Source organism: Cuculus canorus, chromosome 17, assembly GCF_017976375.1.
Source record: "Cuculus canorus isolate bCucCan1 chromosome 17, bCucCan1.pri, whole genome shotgun sequence".
Lineage (NCBI taxonomy): Eukaryota > Metazoa > Chordata > Aves > Cuculiformes > Cuculidae > Cuculus > Cuculus canorus.
This window is the reverse complement of record NC_071417.1, coordinates 8,510,307-8,531,744: the sequence shown is the minus strand read 5'-3', so window position 1 is coordinate 8,531,744 and position 21,438 is coordinate 8,510,307. Positions and strand designations below refer to the sequence as shown.

The 21,438-nt window shown below is 41.5% G+C and overlaps 1 protein-coding gene across 2 annotated transcripts in view; it reads left to right on the top strand.

The window, feature by feature from the left end:
- The window catches only part of GRK3 (G protein-coupled receptor kinase 3), a 75,357-nt gene that overhangs the window by 45,781 nt on the left and 8,138 nt on the right, over nt 1-21,438 (top strand). For both annotated transcript variants that reach the window (XM_054082455.1, XM_054082456.1), the window contains exons 7-19: nt 497-548; nt 1,070-1,161; nt 3,811-3,910; nt 9,754-9,832; nt 11,475-11,605; nt 12,407-12,501; nt 13,700-13,807; nt 15,707-15,773; nt 15,998-16,098; nt 17,248-17,314; nt 17,774-17,869; nt 20,283-20,445; nt 21,190-21,326. In XM_054082455.1, coding sequence (XP_053938430.1) covers nt 497-548; nt 1,070-1,161; nt 3,811-3,910; nt 9,754-9,832; nt 11,475-11,605; nt 12,407-12,501; nt 13,700-13,807; nt 15,707-15,773; nt 15,998-16,098; nt 17,248-17,314; nt 17,774-17,869; nt 20,283-20,445; nt 21,190-21,326 — 1,288 coding nt within the window. The remainder of the gene's footprint in view (nt 1-496; nt 549-1,069; nt 1,162-3,810; nt 3,911-9,753; nt 9,833-11,474; nt 11,606-12,406; nt 12,502-13,699; nt 13,808-15,706; nt 15,774-15,997; nt 16,099-17,247; nt 17,315-17,773; nt 17,870-20,282; nt 20,446-21,189; nt 21,327-21,438) is intronic.

Genomic DNA, 21,438 nt, shown 5'->3' with positions numbered 1-21,438 from the left:
TATTTATGGAGAAATGAGAAACTATTTTTTGGCAACAGCTTGTGGTATTATTGACATTTTTCCTATTTGAAGATAAAATGAGTTTAAAATGTTCCTTGGAGTATACGGAGGTTCATTAACATAAATGAGCTGCCTCTGTTTTCTTAGAATTATCTTTCTCTTTACGCAATTTAAATGTCTGTTAGTTCCAAACTGAGTTGTTTTAAAAATTAAAAACTCTGATGGAGAGCTGTGAGGACATGCTGAGCACTTAGAGTTACAGGGATAAGGTTATCTGAGATCTTCTCTTAGAAGAATGTGAGATATTAAGCGTGTACTGCCCAGTAATTGTTTTTCTTGGTGGGGGTAAGATTACAATTGTTTGAAAGGAAGGCTGTCGTTTAATAAATATCACAACACACCCTAGCGCAAACTTTATTTTAAACACCAGAATTTTGACATTTCCTGTAATAATTCACAGTGGTCTAAGACAATTTTCAAACCTTCTTTTTGACAGTGACAAGTTTACAAGATTTTGTCAATGGAAAAATGTAGAGCTAAATATTCATGTAAGTACCTCCGTGCGTATTTATGTTGTCACAGGCTGATGCGGCAAAGACAATATTAGGGTTTGAATGCTGCTTCTGAAAAGCCTTGTTAAGGAAGGCGGGGAATGTTACTGAACTGCTCTTCTGTTCTCAGACAGAAGAGGAGATTCTATGATCCTATCATAGGATCATGGAATCATAGGCTGATTTGGATTGAAAGGGACCTTAAAGATCATCCAGTCCAAACATCAGCCCAACCCTACTGTGCCTGCTAAAACATATCCCGAAGTGCCACATCTACACGGTTTGAACTCCTCCAGGTTTGGAGACTCCACCGCTGCCCTGGGCAGCCTCTTCCACTCTTTCAGTAAAGAAATTTTTCCTGATATGCAATCTAAACCTCCTCTGGTGCAAGCTGAGTCCATTTCCTCAACAATAATTATTTGAATTCCACCTACTAATTACTTGGATGTTTTTACAGCAAGTTTTTTAATACTGAAAAATCAAGTCTGGTTTTGTTTTGTTTTTTTTGTCATTTGCAGCTGACAATGAATGATTTTAGTGTACATAGAATAATAGGAAGAGGTGGATTTGGTGAAGTGTATGGTTGCAGAAAAGCAGACACTGGGAAAATGTGAGTACATACGCACTTTTTTTAGAGGTAATTGTAAAATCTGAATTAGTAAGGAAATCCTTGCAGTCATTTCTTACAAAGTCACTGGAAAGCAGTGTTGCTTTACTGTGTAGTTCTTTGTAACTAAATTTTATCCCAAGAGGTTCTGATTTTTGGATCATCTTTAAGCTTAGCTTGATATTTAATCCTGCCAAGCGGTGGGGCTTCAATCTAGCAGAGCTCTTAAGCACATCCTTTATTTAAATGCTCTTGTCAAAATGAATGGAGACTGCACATATATTGAAAATTAAGAATGTGCTTAAATGATTTCCTGGATCGGAGCCTGACTCTGCTGAGCGATGTTCTTGTGGAAGCTGTGACGATTGTGTGAGGGGTTACCTCTGTTGCTCTTCTCGCAGAGAAGTGTGTCACGGAGCTGGTGCTGATATAACGTTGGAGGAGGACTCAGGAATGTGACCTCAGTGCTGTTCAACCTGTAGGGCCAGATCTGGGCAGAGTCTGAATGTGGAATTCTAAATTTGTGTAATTGCAGAAGTTTCTGCCCCGATGAGCACATTCCGCTGGTGAAAGCAATGATCCTTGCGTACATTTGGAATAAAATAGTTCCTCTGCTGAACTTCTGTTTAACAGAGCTCTCGATAGGAACTCCAAGAATCAGCCCTATCTGCATTTTTCTAGTCTTACCATTCACACACTTCTGATCACCGGATTTCAATTTCTAGGCAGAATTCAAAACATTCAGTTTTGAACATCTGGGCATTGATTTAGCAACTTGTTCCCAATATCTATTTATTTATTTACACCCCACCCCTTTCATCTTGCTTTTCTCCTAACAATTTTAGTCCAAGGGACCATCCTTACACTTTTGTCTTCTAAGTAAGCGTGGCATGTTTGAAGTGCCAAGTCTCTGCGGTTACGGCCGGCTTCACTGGCAGTTGTGTGTGCTTGGCATCCTTGATAATAATAAACTTCTGAGCTATTAACAAGTGGGAGACATCTTCATGTCGCTATCACGCTCAGTATTTTTGCAGTGACCTGAAGCATTTATATTAATCCTGATACTAACAATACTGTCTTTATTCTTGCCCGTGTACAATTCAGTAATTTGTCCATGTACAAACCCAAATGTATTATTTAGCTTGAGCCACACTAAGTAGGCATTCAGTCTGACAAGGTAGTTCTCACATTCCCAGTCATTTTCATTTTGCTCTGGCAAGAGGTGGATAAACCTTGGCACTAGAAAGGGAAGCAAAGGACAGTTTTTATCGAGTATAAGTAGAGTAAAGGGAACTGAAATGTGGGAAAACCAACCTTTTTTCAAATTTGAAGCAAAACTTTAGATTAGGTTCAGTTTCTGGGTAGAGGTTTGGTTTAGTTCTTTCTTAATCCAAACCTGTTTACCCATCCCTAATCCAGATCCCGTCCACTCTAGATGGCTGCCTCTGCTGCACTTACTGCCTGCAAGGAGCTTGGGAAGCCACCCCTCTAAGGTAAATGCCATCGGTGTTGCACTAACCCACCAAGATACACCTGAGGCTTCTTTCACATCACCTCCTTCAAGGACATCTAAATAGGGGCCTGCAGCACAATGCAGAAAGCAGTCCAAAGCAGGAGGGACGGCAGTGCTTTTTGAGCACGCAACTCAATAGAAGAATGAGATCCTTGATTTCAGTCAGCCTTAAACGGCCCCAGTCATTCACTCTGAGCAGTGGTGTCAAAGTATAAATAAAGGGTAGCGTGTGAAATGTTATTTATAGTCACCGTTTACAGAGCTCTCAGCAAGAGCACGTGCCGTGAATATATTCCTTGTTTTGGAAACTTAAAATTCCAGTATGTTCACGCTCACTCTTCCCCCACTCCCCACACATGCATGGCGAGGAATGACGTGGCTTTTCCAGGGAGCACAAAGTGAAAGTGATACGAGGCCCTGTTTCTGTGCAGAGCTGTCACAGCGTAGGCAGTTGATGAGCATTGATGGTGTTTTCCTCAGCATATTTTAAACCGAATGGCCTAAAAATCCGTGGCTGCCCATGTCTGGAAACCTTCTCTGGAGGAGTACACATGTCCTTCTCAGCTGTTCTCTCATCGTAGGCTCACCTAACGGTTTGAAAAACTATCCACAGACTAATTATATCCTGCTGGTGTTTGATGGTTGTTAGGGTGACCTTCTTTTTTTGAGCACCACTTATTACTTTGTTTAATACAGACAGTAGAGAATTGAAAACCCTTTCTTTCGTAAAAAAGAAAACTTGGCGTGTGTTCAAGTTATTACTTTCCTGGTAGAGCTGAAACTGTTCAAATTAAATGGAACCGTAAGAGGGTTTCTGTTATTGAATTCACGCTGCAAATCCTTGCTTGTAGATATTGAAAAAATGAATGTATGATGTGTAATTCTTGTATCACTGTGGTTATTTAGACACAGAATTATTTGTTAAAGCACATTTCTCTGCTAGGAAGATTCTGTTGAGAATGTTTTAATTCTGTGAGGTTTTCTTGTTTAGTTGTGTAATGATGCTTTTAGTACCAAGTTTGTCTTTAAAGAGCTTGCTTACAGGATGCTGTAAATATGCATGGCATTACTGCTAGAGAATAATTCTGAGTATAGGAGGTTTTTTTCTGGTGCTTTTTCTGAATGGTTAATATTTTCAGGTATGCAATGAAATGTTTAGATAAGAAGAGAATCAAGATGAAGCAAGGAGAAACATTAGCCTTAAATGAAAGAATTATGCTGTCTCTTGTCAGTACGGGAGTAAGTATCACTGATTTGTTATTCTTTTTTTATTGCAAATAATATAAAAGCTGTGGCATATGATAAATATTCCATCAGTTCTCCTGTATGACATGCAAAAGATAACCCACCCAGAACCTTCCACCTGATACTAGCAACATGTCTGGAATGAGAATGGAAAAGCAAGCTTGTTTTTCACTTTGAGTGCTTACAGCAATGAGCATTTCAGTGACCTGTTTGTCCTCCCTTTCCTGTGACTCTGACATTAGCTTATCCAGCTTTTCCATTTTGGTTTTTTATGTACTTTAGCCAGGAACCTATCAAAGTGTACAAAGTACGTTTTTCTGTCTAGCGTAGAAGTTATTGGTATCACTAATGTGCATAAAAAGCAACCCAAGAGGCGTTCGTCTCACCAGACCATGATCGTTACCTGCAAAAGAGAAGTTGGGCGGTGGCCACAGCACATTGTGCTCAGATGGCTTCAGAGCAGGCGTCAGAGTACCAGAGCTTTCTGAGCACACTGGCCTCATTAAGCCAAACTTGAAATCAGCTCGTGTCACCATGGTTACAGGTGGTGCTGGTAAAAAAAGGTTAATTTTCCTCATGACTGTTGTGATATATGAATTAAACATCCAGTTTGCAGCTCGATGTAAACGCATCTGCTTTTCTCATCCCAGAGAAAGAATCCTGCGTGATTTTGTTCTAGGCTTGTACGATAGGTGTGCAAATAGTGTAGTGTCTGCCGTGCGGGAGGATTGCTGCCTTGGCTTAGAAGGTGGCAGACATTAGGGAAATCCTGGGTTTGGTTCTGCATGACCCAGGTGGGTTAGTAAATATGGGTTTCTTTTAAAACAAAATCTCACTTGTGATGCATTTAGCATTATTTTGTCTTTAAGGGCGTGCACAGCATCCATGCTGTCTTCTGTTGTTTGGGGAGTCCATCGGTCTGAGCAGGCTTCAAGGTGTGTTGTCTCAAACCCACCAATAGTCCAAGACTTGGCACTGCAGGAGAACTATTTGGGCTGTGGTGGCCCTTGTCTTCTGTGAACTTGACTCGATGTAATGGAGATGTTTTTTTCAGGGCTTACATATAAACACAGTTATAATTGCTACACAGCGCCCTTTTATTGTCAAGAGGAAACATTGTGAATCAGACTACACTTGGTACTTTTCAGCCTCATGATGCATTTGAGGTCCTCTCTGGTGCAGATTTGCAGAACGGGAAAGCTGCTTCTTTATCCCTAGAAGATGAGCTTTTGAACTTTCCTTCCTACCTATCAGATCCTTTTCCTCTGCTGTTAGAAATGCCCTGGGAAGGCAAATCCTAAACCAGAAACTAGGGAAGCTACACATCAAAGTGTCTTTGTAGGGTTGGACTTTTTCCTTGTTGCAAAGCTCTAAAGGAAGGATGAGATGTTTCTTCTCGTGTCCTTCACTGAAAACTCCCCTCCTCAGCTTTTCCCTGCAGAAGGGCAGGCAGGCACTGAAATTAAAAGTCAGGGATTTTCCTTTAACACAGAATTACATTTGCATTTGGCTTGAACATAAAGATATACAAAGGCCCGGAAAGCACTTCTTTGCTCTTTTATCTGTGAAATTAGCAATTTGGATTTGTCAGTTAGACATTTAAATTAACTTTTGTCACTAAAGAGAAGTTGCAGCTTGTCCAGAAGTGTCATGAGTCTTGAGAGCTGGTGGGGTAAAGCTCTGGAGTGGAGTCTAGACAAGACATGTAGGCAAATTAGTAATAATTGTCCTATTAACTTGAGTTTGTGATTCTGTTGCTCCAGTGCTGAATGTGAATTTTCACGTTTAGCGATTCAAAACGAAAATTGCTCACAAGGCTGCTAATGGCAGGGCTGGTTTTCTTATGTGAGAGCGCACAGCGAGTCACTGAGCGACAGAACAGCGAGAGAACCCAGTTGGGTGTTTCTGTTCAGGATCATCAGCTCATTGGAGCGTAACTTCTTTAGATTCTCAGAAATTTGAAAGAGAGTTTGTAAAGCGAGATTTCGTACAAAATGCTGCCCATTCAGGTCAGATCCACCTGCTGGTGCAAAAGAAACGGGAGCGCTTGTGAATATGCAGAATTAAGAAGGTTTGAAAAGAGTAGAGTAAGGTAATTCATTTAATTCCTGTGTATAAGCTGTTAGGATTGAATGGCGCGTGCCTTCCCCAGCGACAGGATTTATGTGCTGCTGGAACAAAATGGAACTGGTAAGTTCATCACAGTACAATTAGTCATTTAACTGGGAATCCAGATGTCTCTGCAAAGCATGTAATAACAGCTGTGCAGATTACACATACGTTTGTGCAATCATTTTTGTTAGTCCGTCTAAAATTCTGGCATTCACAACTACTTCTTGAATAGGGAGCTCCCAAAGTCGAGTACATCGTGGCTGTGGTGTGAGAGGAGCTTGTCATGGTCGTGTTTCGAATCAGCACAGCTCAGGAGTTTGACGGACACCGCTGCAGAGCACAGGGAGCTGCTTGGAGTGGCCTGATGAGACAAAAAGTGGGCTCTCCATTACCTGGATTCTCCTCTGATGTATTTGCTTTGTTGGTGGAACACAGGCAAACTGTTCCTGAGGTCTGGGTTTCCTCTTCTGTAAGATGCAAGCCCTGACGACTTCTCCCATAGAGCTGTTCAGGCTGGAGGCTGAAATGCATTTTGATATTCTTAGCATAGTAGGGGAAATAATTTCTGCTATAAGAAAAAGAATTATGTATTTTCTGTAATACCCAGTATTTGCCTGGCGTTCAAGAACTGGGACATTGGAATCATCAAGCCCATCGCTGCTGATGGACTGTAAAACAATCCACCAAAAGATGCTGTTTGTGGAAGGAAGCAGTTATTTAATGAATCTTTTTCCCCGTGGGCAGAAGGGTGTCATTCCAGCAGACTCTGCAAGAGCAGGGGCCTGGCAGGGCTGTTGCTCCTCTCCACTATGTCTTCTGTTTCTCTTGTTCTGAAAAAACCAGGCAGTTAAGCTCTTACCGGGTTATTTTTGGGATAATTTGACTAAAGATTGAATTCAAGATTCCCTCAAGGGTTGATAAATACGAGGTATGGCAAAAGTGGACAGGCTGAATGGTAAACATCTGAGATCAATCATCAAGTGTTTTTTTTTTTCTGAGACCAGGTACGTTGTTTTGAACTGAGGTTTGTAGGAGTCTCGATTTCACTCAAAAAAATGCAATACATTCCAAAATCTTGATACTCACTGGAGGGAACACCTGTGGGCATGGCAGATAACAGCTCCCTGCTTCCATCGCTGACTTGCACATCGTCCTCAGCGAGAGCTGTCAGGGCAGAGCCACCTCTTGGTTAAAGGTGCTGTGCAGCTGCTCTGTGCTATGAACACATTTTTTTACCTGTTTGCTGTCACTCCTACAGCCATGCTTGAAGGCTTAGTTCTCAGAGTCAGAATCAAATGTTTCCTTCTAAAGTCATTGCTAGCATGCTAATGTCTTGAAATTATTACATTCCTACAGTTTTTTTATAGTTACTCTGAATTTTTTTGCTTCTGTGTGATTTTATTGCCAGTAATTTCTCTTCTGGAAGTTTTTGGACTTAATCCAGGATTGTTTGCATGTCAGGAACACTTTCCAAACTATTCTTAATTCACACGTTGTTGCTTATTTTTTTTCAGAGCAGAAGCTTGACTGCAGCAATCTATTACTCCCTTGGGAGATTTGCTTTATGCTTCATTTAAAAAAAAAATACCTATAGGGTTTTTGTATCTGGAAAATACTCTTTTGCAGTAGTTTGTGTGTCACAAAAATACTGCGGTACTACAATTTCTCATCTGATAAACGGTGAGAAGGTAGTGATTAAATTAGGAAGGCTTAGACTAAATGAATTATGCATCACATTTACACTTGCAGATTTATTTTCTTTTAAAAAATGAGATCCATAAAAATACAGACATGCTCCGTGTAGAAACAACCTTTTATTTTTTGATGCATGGTTATTAAGTTCTATCACTAAATCCTTCTGGGTAACTATGTTGCTCATAGGTTTTAGGAAGCTGGCTTGAGGGTGAATTCTGAATTACCCCCTTAATTCAGAAAATTAAGTTAATAATTCTACTAAAGCTTTTGCTCTGAACTTAAGAGGTAACTACGGTAGGGAGCGGTTCTGAGCAACACTGAGTCTATGAGGAGAGGTGGTTTCTTTGTTAGATGCTGTATTGCTTTGCCTATATTCTCTTTATTTCTAGGACCATTTAGCAAATAAGCGTTTTCCCTGCCTGTGTTCTGCAGGGATGTATTTGGAATTAGTGTTTGCACTGTAGATGATAAAATACAGTTAAGACTGAACGTTGCCACAGGATCAGGTCAACCGGTGTGGAAGTCATTGGGGGTTACAGTCGAGTTTGTAAAGCTTTGTATTTCAGCCTGACGTGGTTTCGTGGAAGGATGAACTCGAACTGCCCTGGTCGGTGAGGACGGCATTGCCGTTCCCTCCCTTTCCTGCTCGGCACCCCGAGCTGGGTCCCCTGGCCTCTACTCTGCCCAAGGCCACCCTGTTGTGCTGCTTCTCCGTTGGGAAGGAAGTGGGTTTCTGTTAGAGATTCCCAGACCTTTCACTATCAGCACCGCAAGAATTAACACATTGTTTAAGTCACGTTAGGTCACGTTTGTGCTTCCTGTGTGGTGTCCTGGCTTGTCAGCAGTTAAGCTCCTTTTAGCTGGTCTTCCTGCCAGCCCCCGCGCTTTGGGGTCAGGTCATCGTCCATCGCTATCACCGTGCCATCCAGGCTGTTCCCACAGCACGGCCACTCGTTAAGACTTCATTGTAGAGTAGCCGAACAGCCCTGGTTTCGTGTGGCTTTGGAGAAAGGGCCGACAAGTTAATAGCCACCCCTATTAATTAGCCCCTTACATCTAATAAAGGCCTAATGAAGAAAGGAGGGTCTGCCAGCTGCCCAACACGGCGTCTTATGTTGTGTCTGCATTAAATAGGTACCAACACACCAAATGCTGTCAGTGAAGAGGTGCTTTTCCAGCTGTATTATTTTATGCCTGCTTGTCTTAAACATCCTTGTGAATCAGAAAGTGGGACTGGACCCCCTGTAGCCCACCCCTGTGCTGGGGTCTGTGCCCCACAATACTTATTAGCTGGGTTTTGCCTAATCCGGCCCTTGCTGTTCTTGCTTCCCGTGCATTCTAGACGCGTCACAGTTGTGACTTCCTTCCTCGTGTATTTCTGTTGCTTTTAATCATCTGTTGTCACTGCTGCTGGAGGGCTGCAGGGCAGCAGTGGGTGGCAGAACGCCTCCCTGCCGCGGTTGCGCGGCTCTGCAGGGAGCTCGGCGGCGTGGACAGGGTGTTACCACTGTAGCTGCTTGTAATGTATAGGTGAGGGAAAAATCTACCTTCCCTTTGGGATTCTGAATGTGATGTGACTCAGGTTCTCGGTGTTCTGACAGCTGAACATTGCCATGCAATCGCGTGTGTTCCACTGCATGGAACAGCTTTATTTCTGTCTGAGCTGGCCTAAAGCTTGTTAGCTTTAGTGTCTCTTTCATGTAAGTCAACTGCAAACCCACTTAAATATTTCTAGCTGTCGTAGTTGAAAGTCTTTAGAAGATAGGGATGCTGCCTGCATTGTTTTAAGCCTTAAACTTGCCATAGTTTTTTTATTTTTATATTGAAAAGAGAGAGAAAAATCTCAGATCTCTGACCTCTAATTGAAAACTCAGAGTGTGGATATTGGTACACACAATTTCCAATTGCTTTAGAAAATTGCTATGAATATTGACAAGATATTATAGGAAAAATATCATATGTATTTTTAGCTTCTCTGAGTAATTCTTCGCTTATTGTCTGACGTGAACTCTTTGGTCCTTTCCTTCCAGGACTGTCCGTTTATAGTCTGTATGACCTATGCCTTCCACACCCCTGACAAACTCTGTTTCATTCTGGACCTGATGAATGGTAAGCAAGGCTGATGCCGATAACGACAGTATTACAGAAATATTGGCAGAGGGACTTGCTGGGATCATGAGGAAGATGAAGGAAAATGAACTGAGGTGTGAAGTGTCAGCCTGTGAGCAGGAAGGATAAATTGATCTAAACTAGAGAATGCATAGAGCAGACCGGAAAATCACTGTTACCTTATAGCATTAACACATTGAAATAAAGATTATCGAAGGGCCTGCTGGACTGGGAGCTTAAAGAGGTCATCGTCATGTGGAGAAGCGTAAGAGGTAACTGGGGACACAGCTTTCAGAATGAAAATGAAAGGCTACTATCACAGAATCAGAGAATCATTAAGGTTGGAATAGACCACGAAGCTCATCCAGTCCAACTGTCAGCCCAGCCCCACTGTACCTGCTAAACCATGTCCTGAAGTGCTACTTCTACATGTTTTTTGAGCCCCTCCAGGGACGGTGACTCCACCGCTGCCCTGGGCAGCCTCTTCCAATGTTTGACAACCCTTTTCCTGGAGATATTTTTCCTAATAACCAATCTAAACCTCCCCTGGCACAACTTGAAGCCATTCCTTCTTGTCCTATGCCTTGTTACTTGGGAGAAGAACCCAGAACCCACCTTGCCACAACCTCCTTTGAGTGATCTGCAGAGAATGATGAGGTCTCCCCTCAGCCTTCTCTTCTCCAGACTAAACAACCCAGTTCCCTCAGCCGCTCCTCATAAGACTTGTGCTCTGTGAAGAGGTCTGCAAAGAAAATAGGTGGGGAAAGCATTCCTTGAAAGAAAGGAATTATACCTAGACGCCTTAGCATAACTCTGTGAGAACACACAGAGAAACTGGCAGAGCTAAGAGAGAGAAGATGCTGCAGTGCCCTTATTTGCTAAGGATGCTCAGCACTTTTGGGACTTAGACTCGACCATGACTGTGGCCTTGCAGTAAGCACCTAAAGGTGTTGGATGCATCTGCGTGTGGCATATTGCAAAGCTCAACATTTAGTTGAGAAATAGAGCTCATATCCTGTAAGTAAGAGCTTGGTTTTGGTGTTTTGCAAGTGAAGATTCTTGTTTCAATCTGATCTGTGGGGCACATTCACGGGTTGTGTAACTGATTTGATTGTTTTAAATCTGTAGCTCGATCAGAAGCAGTTCTCCAGGAATAGTTGCAACTTGCTGTGTTGATGGTGTGGATTAGCTCACAGAGCATTGTATTTTGGCTGTTCTTTGATCAGGAAAGTGTGAAAACACCCCCAGCAAGAATATTTGAGTATTTTGGCCCAGGTGACCTTTTGAGGTCCCTTCCAACCTGGGCTCTTCTGTCTGCTAATCTGTTGAGTTCTCCAGAAACCCACATATGCAACTGCGTTTTTCTTCCTATGGAAATCTTTTGCACTAAGGTTCTGTTGCTGTATTTGTCACTGAATTCAAGTGTGTATGAAGTAATTGTATTTTTAAAACGGAGTTTCATATTGTTCTAATTTATTCATTAACTTTTCACCACGTACACTTGCAGAGTGTGTGTCTGGGTTCCTGTATGCTCCACTATAACCTACGAATGCTATGCTGTTCCCTCCCTCCATCATCCTGTCTGCTCGGGAGGCAAGATTTTACCGTTCTTTTAATTGCATCTCAATTTTTCTCATTTTAGGAGGAGATTTGCACTACCACCTCTCCCAGCATGGAGTGTTTTCCGAAAAAGAAATGAGGTTTTATGCTACTGAAATCATCCTGGGTTTAGAACATATGCACAATCGCTTTGTCGTATACAGAGATTTAAAGGTAATTGTTAACGTAGGGACTGTGTTCACACAACTGGTTGTTAGATAGCAGCAAACAAACGAGAGATACTGGTTAGTTAAATGAAGCATCTTCCCTGAAGCCTTTTCTTTGGAAGAATACAGATTATTTGTTTATCTTTAACTGATTTTCCATTCATTTTTTAACATGGTTCTAATCCAGGCTGTTATTCAGTTTAACCGGCCTGAGAGATGCTTCCTTGGAGTCAGAATGAATCCTGTACAGGATTCATCTCATTTACCATCATAATGACATTATTTATTGAATGTCCTGTATTTCTGAGACCCTTGGAAGAAGTGTGTGTGTGATGGGGGACTCATAGGAGGGCAGTTGCTCGAGGGTGTCTCACTGTCGTTCGGGCAGTTGAGGACTGCTCCAAGAGAGGTGTCCATGAGCCAGGGGACAACAAAAGTGGGGGGTAAAAATCTGCCCAGAGAGCACAGTGTGGATTGCAAGGAAAGGGTGCAAGAACTACACACAGACCTTTCTCTGAAAGAACCAAAAGCAATGTGGACTTGAGGCCAAAACAGATTTATTCGTTCATGTGCTTTCCGTTTCCAACCTTGGCTGTTTTTTCTTTTCTGTTATTCATCAGTATTTCATAATCTCCTCTAGAACCGATGGTAGTGCTCTGTTAGGACGTCAGTTTTATCTAGAGCGTGTCTGTATATTGATGTTTAAAAAAAAAAAAAAGCAATTACCACGAAGTATGGGTTCTGTGAATGTGAGGTTCCATCATCTGAAAAATACCAAGCAGTAACCTTTCTATGCCTGCATTTCCAGCCTGCAAATATCTTATTGGATGAACATGGGCACGTGAGGATATCAGACCTTGGGCTGGCTTGTGATTTCTCCAAGAAGAAGCCACATGCTAGTGTGTAAGTATTACGGGAGCTTTGCTGCAGATACCGTTATTGCTAAATAAGTCCTGTATGTCTTTACAACTTAACTTTGCCTAAAGGAAAAAAAATAACACTTGCGTGGCAGGGACTTGCTTTATAACACAGCTATGCTGGATACTCTAATAAGGATTTTGAGTCTCCTCTTTCTGTTTTCCTGCACAGTTGTAGCAGCTGATGTGTAGGCTTGGCTGTAAGATGACACATTATTTTGAGATGATTCACTGTTCAGAGAAGAGAAGATAGGAACCTGACTGAGTTGAAGTACCAGATTGTTTTAATTGTCCTAAATGATAATTAAATATTCTGAATATGACTAAAAACCCCAGGATTTATTGTATCTTTTCCTTGCTGGATCTTTGTAGAACTGGAGACAAATTGTGTTCCTTCTGCCTCTTGGCATCAGGTCATAACTGGGATCTGAATTTCTTGGATTCCTTATCTTATCTGGCACGTTTTATTCTTAGGTCCTCATTTGCCCTGATTTAATCTCAGAGTTTATGCAGAAAGGAAAGCTTCATTCTGTCGTATCTTAAAAGATTTGCAATTCAGTAGCTTCTTGTAAAGGCTCATACATTCTGATTACATCAAGGGTGGAAGCAGAATGTGGTGACTGCTTTCTCGTGGTGACCAGCGCTGACTGCTGGAGGAGGTGTCTCGTTGTTAAATCCAGCACAGAGTGTTAGCTGGGAGGAGAGACGGGAAATGCAGCGAGAAAGCAGAAGGCAGCTCTGCTTGCCCTGTTTCTGGGGTTTTGAGTATGAGCAGGTCTCAGTCTTGCAGGGCCCAGGGCTGGCATCATCTGGCCTGAAATATTAGGGGCCCTGCCTGCGTCCTGTAAGCCAAGGGAATGGAATGTGCAACCTTTCCACCTCTCTGATGTGTTCTGCTCTTAGACAGAAGGCTGCTGACTGACTCCGGTACTGAGTCTGCTGCATCTTGCTGTGCCCACTTCAGTTTGCCTAATGATTTCTGTTGTTTATGTTTTAAGGTATTTCCTCGGTAGATACACCCAAACAAAACATGCATATGTATGTGCAGCCAAAGCAGAAGCAAAATAAAATCATGTTTAAAATGAATTCTTTTAAAATATGGCTGTCTGGTTGAGAAAACACCTTTTCTTTCCCCAGTGATAGTTTTGGTTGTAAGTAAGATTTTATCTCTTTCTGCTTCTCAGAGGTACGCATGGATACATGGCTCCAGAGGTGCTCCAGAAGGGAACAGCGTACGACAGCAGTGCGGACTGGTTCTCCTTAGGCTGCATGCTTTTCAAACTTCTGAGAGGGTGAGTGAAGTTTCATGTCTTGGGGGCCTTTTTTCTTTAGCCCAGGGCTCATCATTTTCTGTCCCTTGAAATACCAGTGTGTAGTGTACTACATATTATCTGAAATGGTATCTTACTGCCATTTCTGCCACTTAGACCACATCTGCCTGTGAGACTAAACCAGACTGCTTTTGCTTCCAAAACACTAGCCCTGCTCATTTTAATAGGTACCAGTGTGGGGCAGTGAAGAAGGCAGATGCTCTGTCCTCTCTTTTGACTTCTACTGACAGGCATTTTACTCATCTCTTGGCAGTCGTTAGTACTTTAAATGATGTGATGGTATTCATTGTTGAAATACACTAGCAGCCCCGTTAAATTATGGACTTCATTTTATGCTTAAGACCTTCTGTTCCCGTGAAACTCTTTGCTGCGCTGTTCCCTTTTTGGTGTGATAATCAGCTTTTCCTTCTGTAGTGTTGGGGTAAGTTCTAATGTGTGGATGCCTCCATTTGCTAAGCTTGGCCTGTATTCGTGTACAAAAGTATATGGTAACTAGAGCTTTGTCAACTCTTACCTTCTCAGTAAATTTAAGAAGCTCTGTAAGATTTATTAAGATGAAGGATTTATTTGAACACTCAGTAAGCTCTGATTGGCAGTGTTTGTTTGATATAGCATCCTCCATGTTAATGGTAAAACAGAAATCAACTGTTAGGCTTCTCAGAGTGCTTCTCTTTAAGGAATGATCATTAGTTACATCATCCTGTATCCTCACACATAATTAATTATAAGCTCTTACCTCCATCCCAGACACTGCAAAAAGGAAAGTAAGTGTGTGACCTCTCAATTGAGGTATAGAGCTCTATCAATTTAACGTTACTTGTTAACAAAATAGACTAAATGTAAGTGTGTGAATAAAGAAACAGTGTTTAAATTGCAAAGAAATAGCATTTCTAAGTATGGACAGCAGCATGCTGCCGCAAGCAGTACTCTGTCTCTAAACATTCACTGAAGAGTTTTGCAGGTAGAAGGACACAACGGTTTGAGTTTGCCAAGAGGAGAGAGAAGAGCATCTTTAACATGCAGTTACCTGCTACCTAGTAGCAAGACAAAATGCTTTGTCATAGCTAATTAATGTATTGATAAGTAAATATCCTTCCCCCAGGGTTCTGAAGAAAACTTAAGAAACAGGAAATATATCCTAAATCTAACTTAAAAGAATCTCATACTAAAATATTTCTGCTTGCTTTCCTGCTGTTGTTTAAGTACTGCATTGTAAATTCAAACTCAAAACAGCAGGGAAAGGACTGAGCAATACTCAGTCTCTGGATATAGATCCATGTTTTTAAGTATCTGTTGTGAGAGCCGTTCAGGGTTTTCTTGTTAGATGAAACCATTCTTGTTTATGGGAGACATAGATGTGGTTGGTAAGGCATTTGGAACACCATCTTTAAGGACATACCAGTGCACTTAAGAATAAACCAGCCCTTTGCATTGCCTTCATATGGAGCAACTAGGTCAGCCTTCCCTGGGTTTGTTAGTCCTTAAGGATGCTTGTGTGCAGTCCTTAAAGAATCTGAGTAGTTGTTTTTCTCTGGATTTGATTTAGATGTCCACCACATGCACTTGTACTGAAAGCAGAAGGGATACACTTCCTTATTTGTCGTAAGAAAAGAAAACAAAGTTGGAAGAGATCATATGCTGGTATTTTCGTGGTAGCTAGGAGCCACAATATGCTCATGTGTAAAGCCTTGTTTTTCATTGTAAATGCTAAATGCTTTACTGCTTGTTTTATTGTTCTGCAGGACAGGATTGATGAGGTGGAAGAATGAGTCTATAAAGATGCTACAGAGGTTGTCACAGCTGAAATAAGCTGATATGTTATGGCTTTACATTTATCAGTGCATTTTCTTATTTCTACAGTCACAGTCCTTTCAGACAGCACAAAACCAAAGATAAGCATGAGATCGACCGGATGACGCTCACCGTGGTAAGGAGCCCGATGACAGTCGTGGTTACATTCCTCTTGTTTTAGTAAAGCCCCATTTCCTCTAAAAACTGGAACTCTAGCCTGCTTTTTGAGAAAGCTATATCTGCACGTGGGAGAGTTGTTTACAAACACTATCAAAGAAAAGCCTCTCTCCTGTGTGGGGAAAGCAGATCACACTACTTGGATAATTAAACATCTCTTTTTTGTACTTCTTTTTTTCATAGAATGTGGAGCTACCAGATTCATTTTCTCCTGAACTGAAGTCCCTTTTGGAAGGGCTCCTGCAACGAGATGTTAGCAAGAGACTTGGGTGCCAAGGAAGAAGGTAGGTGTTGGCTTCTCCTTGGACCACTGCCTCTAAAAATTTCCACTTCTCTGTATATGAATGAATTCATTTCAAGTAAAAATCTGCTTCCTGTTGTGATGGTTTTAATTCTGGAAAGAGAACATTAAAAAGTGTTGTTGTATGGAATTGCATTTCAGCTTCCTTTGCTTTGGACAAGTTTTTGGACCATTTCTGTCATTAGAGACGTCCCCTGAGTTCTCAGCAGTCATGGTTACATTGGGTGGTGTTCATACTTTTCATCCCTGTGTTGTTTTTATGGTTTTGCCTGATCTGTTTCGGCATGAATTCGTGTTAGTTGTCTCAGATTCACTGATAGCTAAAAATTATCGCTTATATTGTATCTGGAATTATGAACATAAAGCCCAGACCCACCAGAAAACTTTGAAAGCTGTCTTCATTTTGGGTTGCCTCTATTTCCAGAGGCACCCTTTTCATTTCATAGTTCTAAGGAAAAGGGCATTTTTTGGTTTATCGACTATAAAACACTGCTTGCTCCTGCCAAGCTTACCTTGCTCATAGCTGTTAACTGAAAATGTCGTTAGCACCTATTTAAAAGACAGTGTGTGCCTCTGGTGAGGCCCAGGAGAGAGAAGCGTGGGAGGAGTAAATAACTGTTGAGAAACCTTGGGCAGTGTGTAATAACAGTGGATTGATAGTCACACCTGAGACTGGGCTGGTCCCAGTTCCAGCAAGACATTCAGAGAGGTGTTTGTCATGGAGACCTCTGTGATAATGCCTGAGATTCCTTTCCAGCCTTTGGCTTATCAAGAATAGTTGCTTATTTTGCCATAAAATATGTATAATATGAAATGACGTGGAATAAGGCTGTAACTTAGAAGTAGTGTATGGCATCTGACAACAGACGGTATTGTTTGTTGTTAGAAATGATGGAATATCACAGCAAAACAAGAGCAGTTGCTTGCCAGACCTACAGCACGATTTCCAATGTTTCCATATAAAAGTTTTCTCTCCTGTTGTTTACGTAGGAAGACTTTTGTTTTCCTTGAAAAAAAAGCATTTTCCCAGTATTCTCAAGTGATAAAATGTGACCTTTGAAGGCTTTTTATTTTTCAAATGCCTTTGAAAAGCTCCTTCATTTTGTTAACTTCAGTTACTTTTGTTTTGCAGTGCACAAGAAGTAAAAGAACATCCTTTCTTCAAGGGCATTGATTGGCAGCAAGTCTATTTACAAAAGGTAAAGGATTTAGACAGTAACCTTTGATGACTTGGTAAAGCACTAAAAAGAAAATAAGCCTAAGCAGGTTAACGGTCAGAAAGTGGCAGAGTTCCAGTCGCCGTCACTTGTACTCATTTGCACAAATACATGGAGGGTTGCTGAAGACAATTGCTCTATATTCATCACTACAACTCTTCCTGACTGGTTGTGCTGAATTATTGCTGTTTCAAGGTCAAATGACTGCATGGTTTCTGCTGCTCGGCTGTCTCTAAACTGTAGGTTTTTTCCCCTAAATTTTGGAGAGCTGTTTATTAAAGGAGTAGAGAGCTTCTTTGGACTGAATTTTCATTTCAAGGAACGTACTTTCACACAGTCACGTGCGATTTCTGGGATAATTAAAAAGGCCAAATACATCGTAGAGTGGATTTCAATAATGCCCATTAATTTGTCTTTAATTATTCTGCTTTTAATTTCTAGTATCCTCCACCATTAATTCCTCCACGGGGAGAAGTAAATGCAGCAGATGCCTTTGATATTGGGTCATTTGATGAAGAGGACACTAAAGGCATTAAGGTAAACAACTTTAAATGATAGGTAGAGAATGGCACTGTGACTGCTGGGCTTAACTTCTTGTGTGAGGGTGTCATTCCTTTACTTCAGGGGCTACTGAATGTGCGAGGAATTGCATTCACATTTGGAAACTTAATCCAGAGGTATGCAGAGGTAGCTTGGGCTGGTTTGTTGGGTTTTGTCAACTCCTTGTGTTTTGATTTTTAGATTGACTGAGACCTCCCTTCTTATCAAAAGATAAGAGAATATTTCAACTTTTGGGATATCCTCAGATTTTCGGGAATACTTAATATTCTGTAGTTTTAAAAATTGTATTTTTTTTCTGGTAGCTTGGGTAAATTGAGTGAAACCTTATTTTAATAGCGTCACACTCCTGGTCAGAGAGCGCAGTGGAAAACTCAAACAATGTATTAATGGTAACAACTTTCTGAGGTAGAAAGGGGTTAAAGGAAACTCTCAGTTTTATCCGAAATCAAATGAAAACAATGCAAAGGAAAAAAATGAGAAGCTAAAGCTGCTGGGCCATTTCTGACTGGTGTGGAGGTGGTGTGATGTACCCTGCATGTTCATCGCCTCTTCTGGAGCGTCCCTGGCACTTTGAGACAATCGGTGGATCAGTGCTTGTCTTGGGTCTGCCCAGTTTGTTATTTTTCTCAGACATTTCTTCAGTAGATCAACCTTTATTCTTGTTATTGCAGAAGGGAGTCAGGAGAGAAACTAATTGTTCCAAACTTCATAAGCAAAAACACATGTTCAGTACTGACTGTACCTGAAAAGGATCCTGTCTGTCAGTGTCACCAGCTGCAATTACAGATGCTGGCACAGAAGAGATTTTACATGTTTAAAGAGAAATGCAGAGAACTCAGGATGTTCTTCAGCCTAGAAGACTCCACGTCTTCTGTGTCGGTGTTAGTCTAAGAGGATTCCAGCTCCCTGCCATTCTGGAGTGCCATAATGCAGAGGAACATATTGCAAGGAGAAGCCAGGTGGTCTTTTTATTTATTGAGGGCATCAGATATTCTCAGCAAGGCCTGTAAATGGTATAACCAGATCACTTCTACGTAATCTTTGTTCAGGCTGTCTGTAAGATGAAATTATTCTTAGTTGTGAGTCAGTGAGGGGTATCATGTACAGAGTCTTCGCTGTGCGTTTTTGCCAGGATGTCACAGCCTTAAGAAGGGACTGAATAATTCATGCCTCTGAGTCAGCTGCAGCCGGAGCTTCCATTAAGGTGTCAGGAACCATCTCTGCCTGTGAGGACGCTGGGTTTGAGTGCCTTGCTCCCCTCCGTTGCCCCTGTGGATTATGTTTATACTGCACAGTGTCCTGTGACACCAAGAGGAACACATGTTCTTTGAGGTTACAAACTGGAAAGCCACCAGTGGATGCCCGTGGCTTTCCATCTCGCTTGGATGCTGTGAAGGGTCCCTGTAAGCTACTTACAAAGAACTGCAGAGAAGTCTTCTCCCTTTGGATCCACCATATATTTTCCTACTGTGATACAGCTATGGAGCTCTGAAAAGGAGAATATCTTCTCAGAGTATGGCTGGCCTGGCTGCGGAAGAAGAATCCAGGAAGGTTTTCCTATCCCACACCTGCTCCTGCTGTGTGCTGCAGCAGCGGCTGGAGACACTGGTTTTGCTCAGAATAATGGGGGGGGTGTGTGTCTCTTACTTGGGATCTGCCTTCTCTGTGCAAGAAAAGTTTGGTTTCTCTTCCAATTGTCAGAAATGGAAGCAGCTGAGGAGTGGCTGTAATGAGTTTAAACTCATCCGCAAACAAAAACATTTAATGATTTTACAGGGAAAACATTGATCACTTATTGTGCTGTATCCAAGTGCCTTGTGGCTAAACCCGGAGTATGGCCGTGTTGAGCAACACACAGTCCTTCCTGAAGATCCAGTAATTCTAGTTTCTGTCATTGCAATTCAGTTTAAGTCTGTAGTTAAGGATTAGGTGAGAAAAAAATCTATGGAACGGGAAAGTTGAGGTCTGCAGCATGCACTGCTGAATTTCGAAGGTTGATTTTTAAGAATGTAAAATTAAGCTGTGGAAGCATGGAAGGAATCGTTGTGTAAAAGGTATCTTTTCATTTATTCATGGAAATTTTGTGCTGGGAAAGTTTTTAATACAACTAGGCATTTTGGTAGCACCGATTACGCAACAAAGTAAGGCTTTTAGAGCTATCAAACCAAACAAGTTTTGAGCAGGTGGCCTGCTCTCTTTGTATAAATGAACATCTTTGCTTCAATTATTATCTGTGCTTCCTCTTGTTCACACTTTTTTGTTCTGGTAAGGTTGGAGATCAATATATATTTTAAAATAATTCTGTTATATGGGTATATATTAACTATTGGGGATAAAGATAGTATAAGTTATTAAAATGTTGGATTTTATGTTGTTTTTCTCTTGCAAGTTGCTTGATAGTGACCAGGAATTGTATAAGAACTTCCCTCTGGTAATATCGGAGCGCTGGCAGCAAGAAGTAGCAGAAACTGTTTATGATGCAGTAAATGCAGATACAGATAAAATCGAGGCCAGAAAAAGGGCTAAAAATAAGCAGCTTGGCCACGAAGAAGGTAATCTGTCAAATGCACTTCTCTCCATCTTTTCCTGCTAGATAGTAATTCATGTGTTTGAAGTTCCCCGCAACAGACTCTCATATTACTGTCATTCACCAGTAATTGTTAGAATTCATTTAGGCAGTATCGTGTTTCTTCAGACATTTCTTAATGTTTCGAAATGCCATCTGATGACATAATGTTTTGGAAAATCTTTTGTACTCATTTTTAAAGATTATCGTCTACAGCCTTTCGTCATTTTTGTTTATGGCGTATACTTAGAAAAAGAGTGTGGGGGTTTTGAGTTCATGATGAAGAAGCCAGGAAGGCAAACAGGAAGTCCTGTACAGAAAAATTCTCTTGTTGCATCTCAGACTCTGAACTTGCATAGAATCATAGGATATCTGGAGTTGGCAGGGACCCACAAGGATCGTCAAGTCCAACTCCTGTCCCTGCATAGGACAACCCCAAAATTCACGTCACTTTGCTTAGCGATGTACAATTTTTTTAATAGTTAATAGGATACTTCGTCTGGAACCCACTTCTGCTCTTGGTTACTCCGCTCTAGCGGCATCAGCTCATATAATTAAGGCAGAATTGACTCTGTGTGCACCTGCACACATGGCATTGGTGTTGCAATCCTTGTGAGAGCGCATGGAGTCACGTTGTGATCAGCCCTATGCCCTTTCTCAACACAGCACATATGCAGAATGCTTTTAGGCAGTAGCTTGGTTTACAGGCTGATGTTTCCTCTTGTTCTAGATTACGCACTTGGGAAGGATTGCATTATGCATGGATACATGCTGAAATTGGGGAACCCATTCCTGACTCAGTGGCAAAGGCGTTACTTTTACCTCTTCCCAAATAGACTTGAATGGCGAGGAGAAGGAGAGTCACGGGTAAGTGAGATTACTCTGGAGAGCAGCAGCCTCTGAGGGCATGAAAGACACGTGGATGTTGAGGGAAATCCGAGAACTCATACTCGGGCATTCCTTCTTTGGAAGTAGAGTT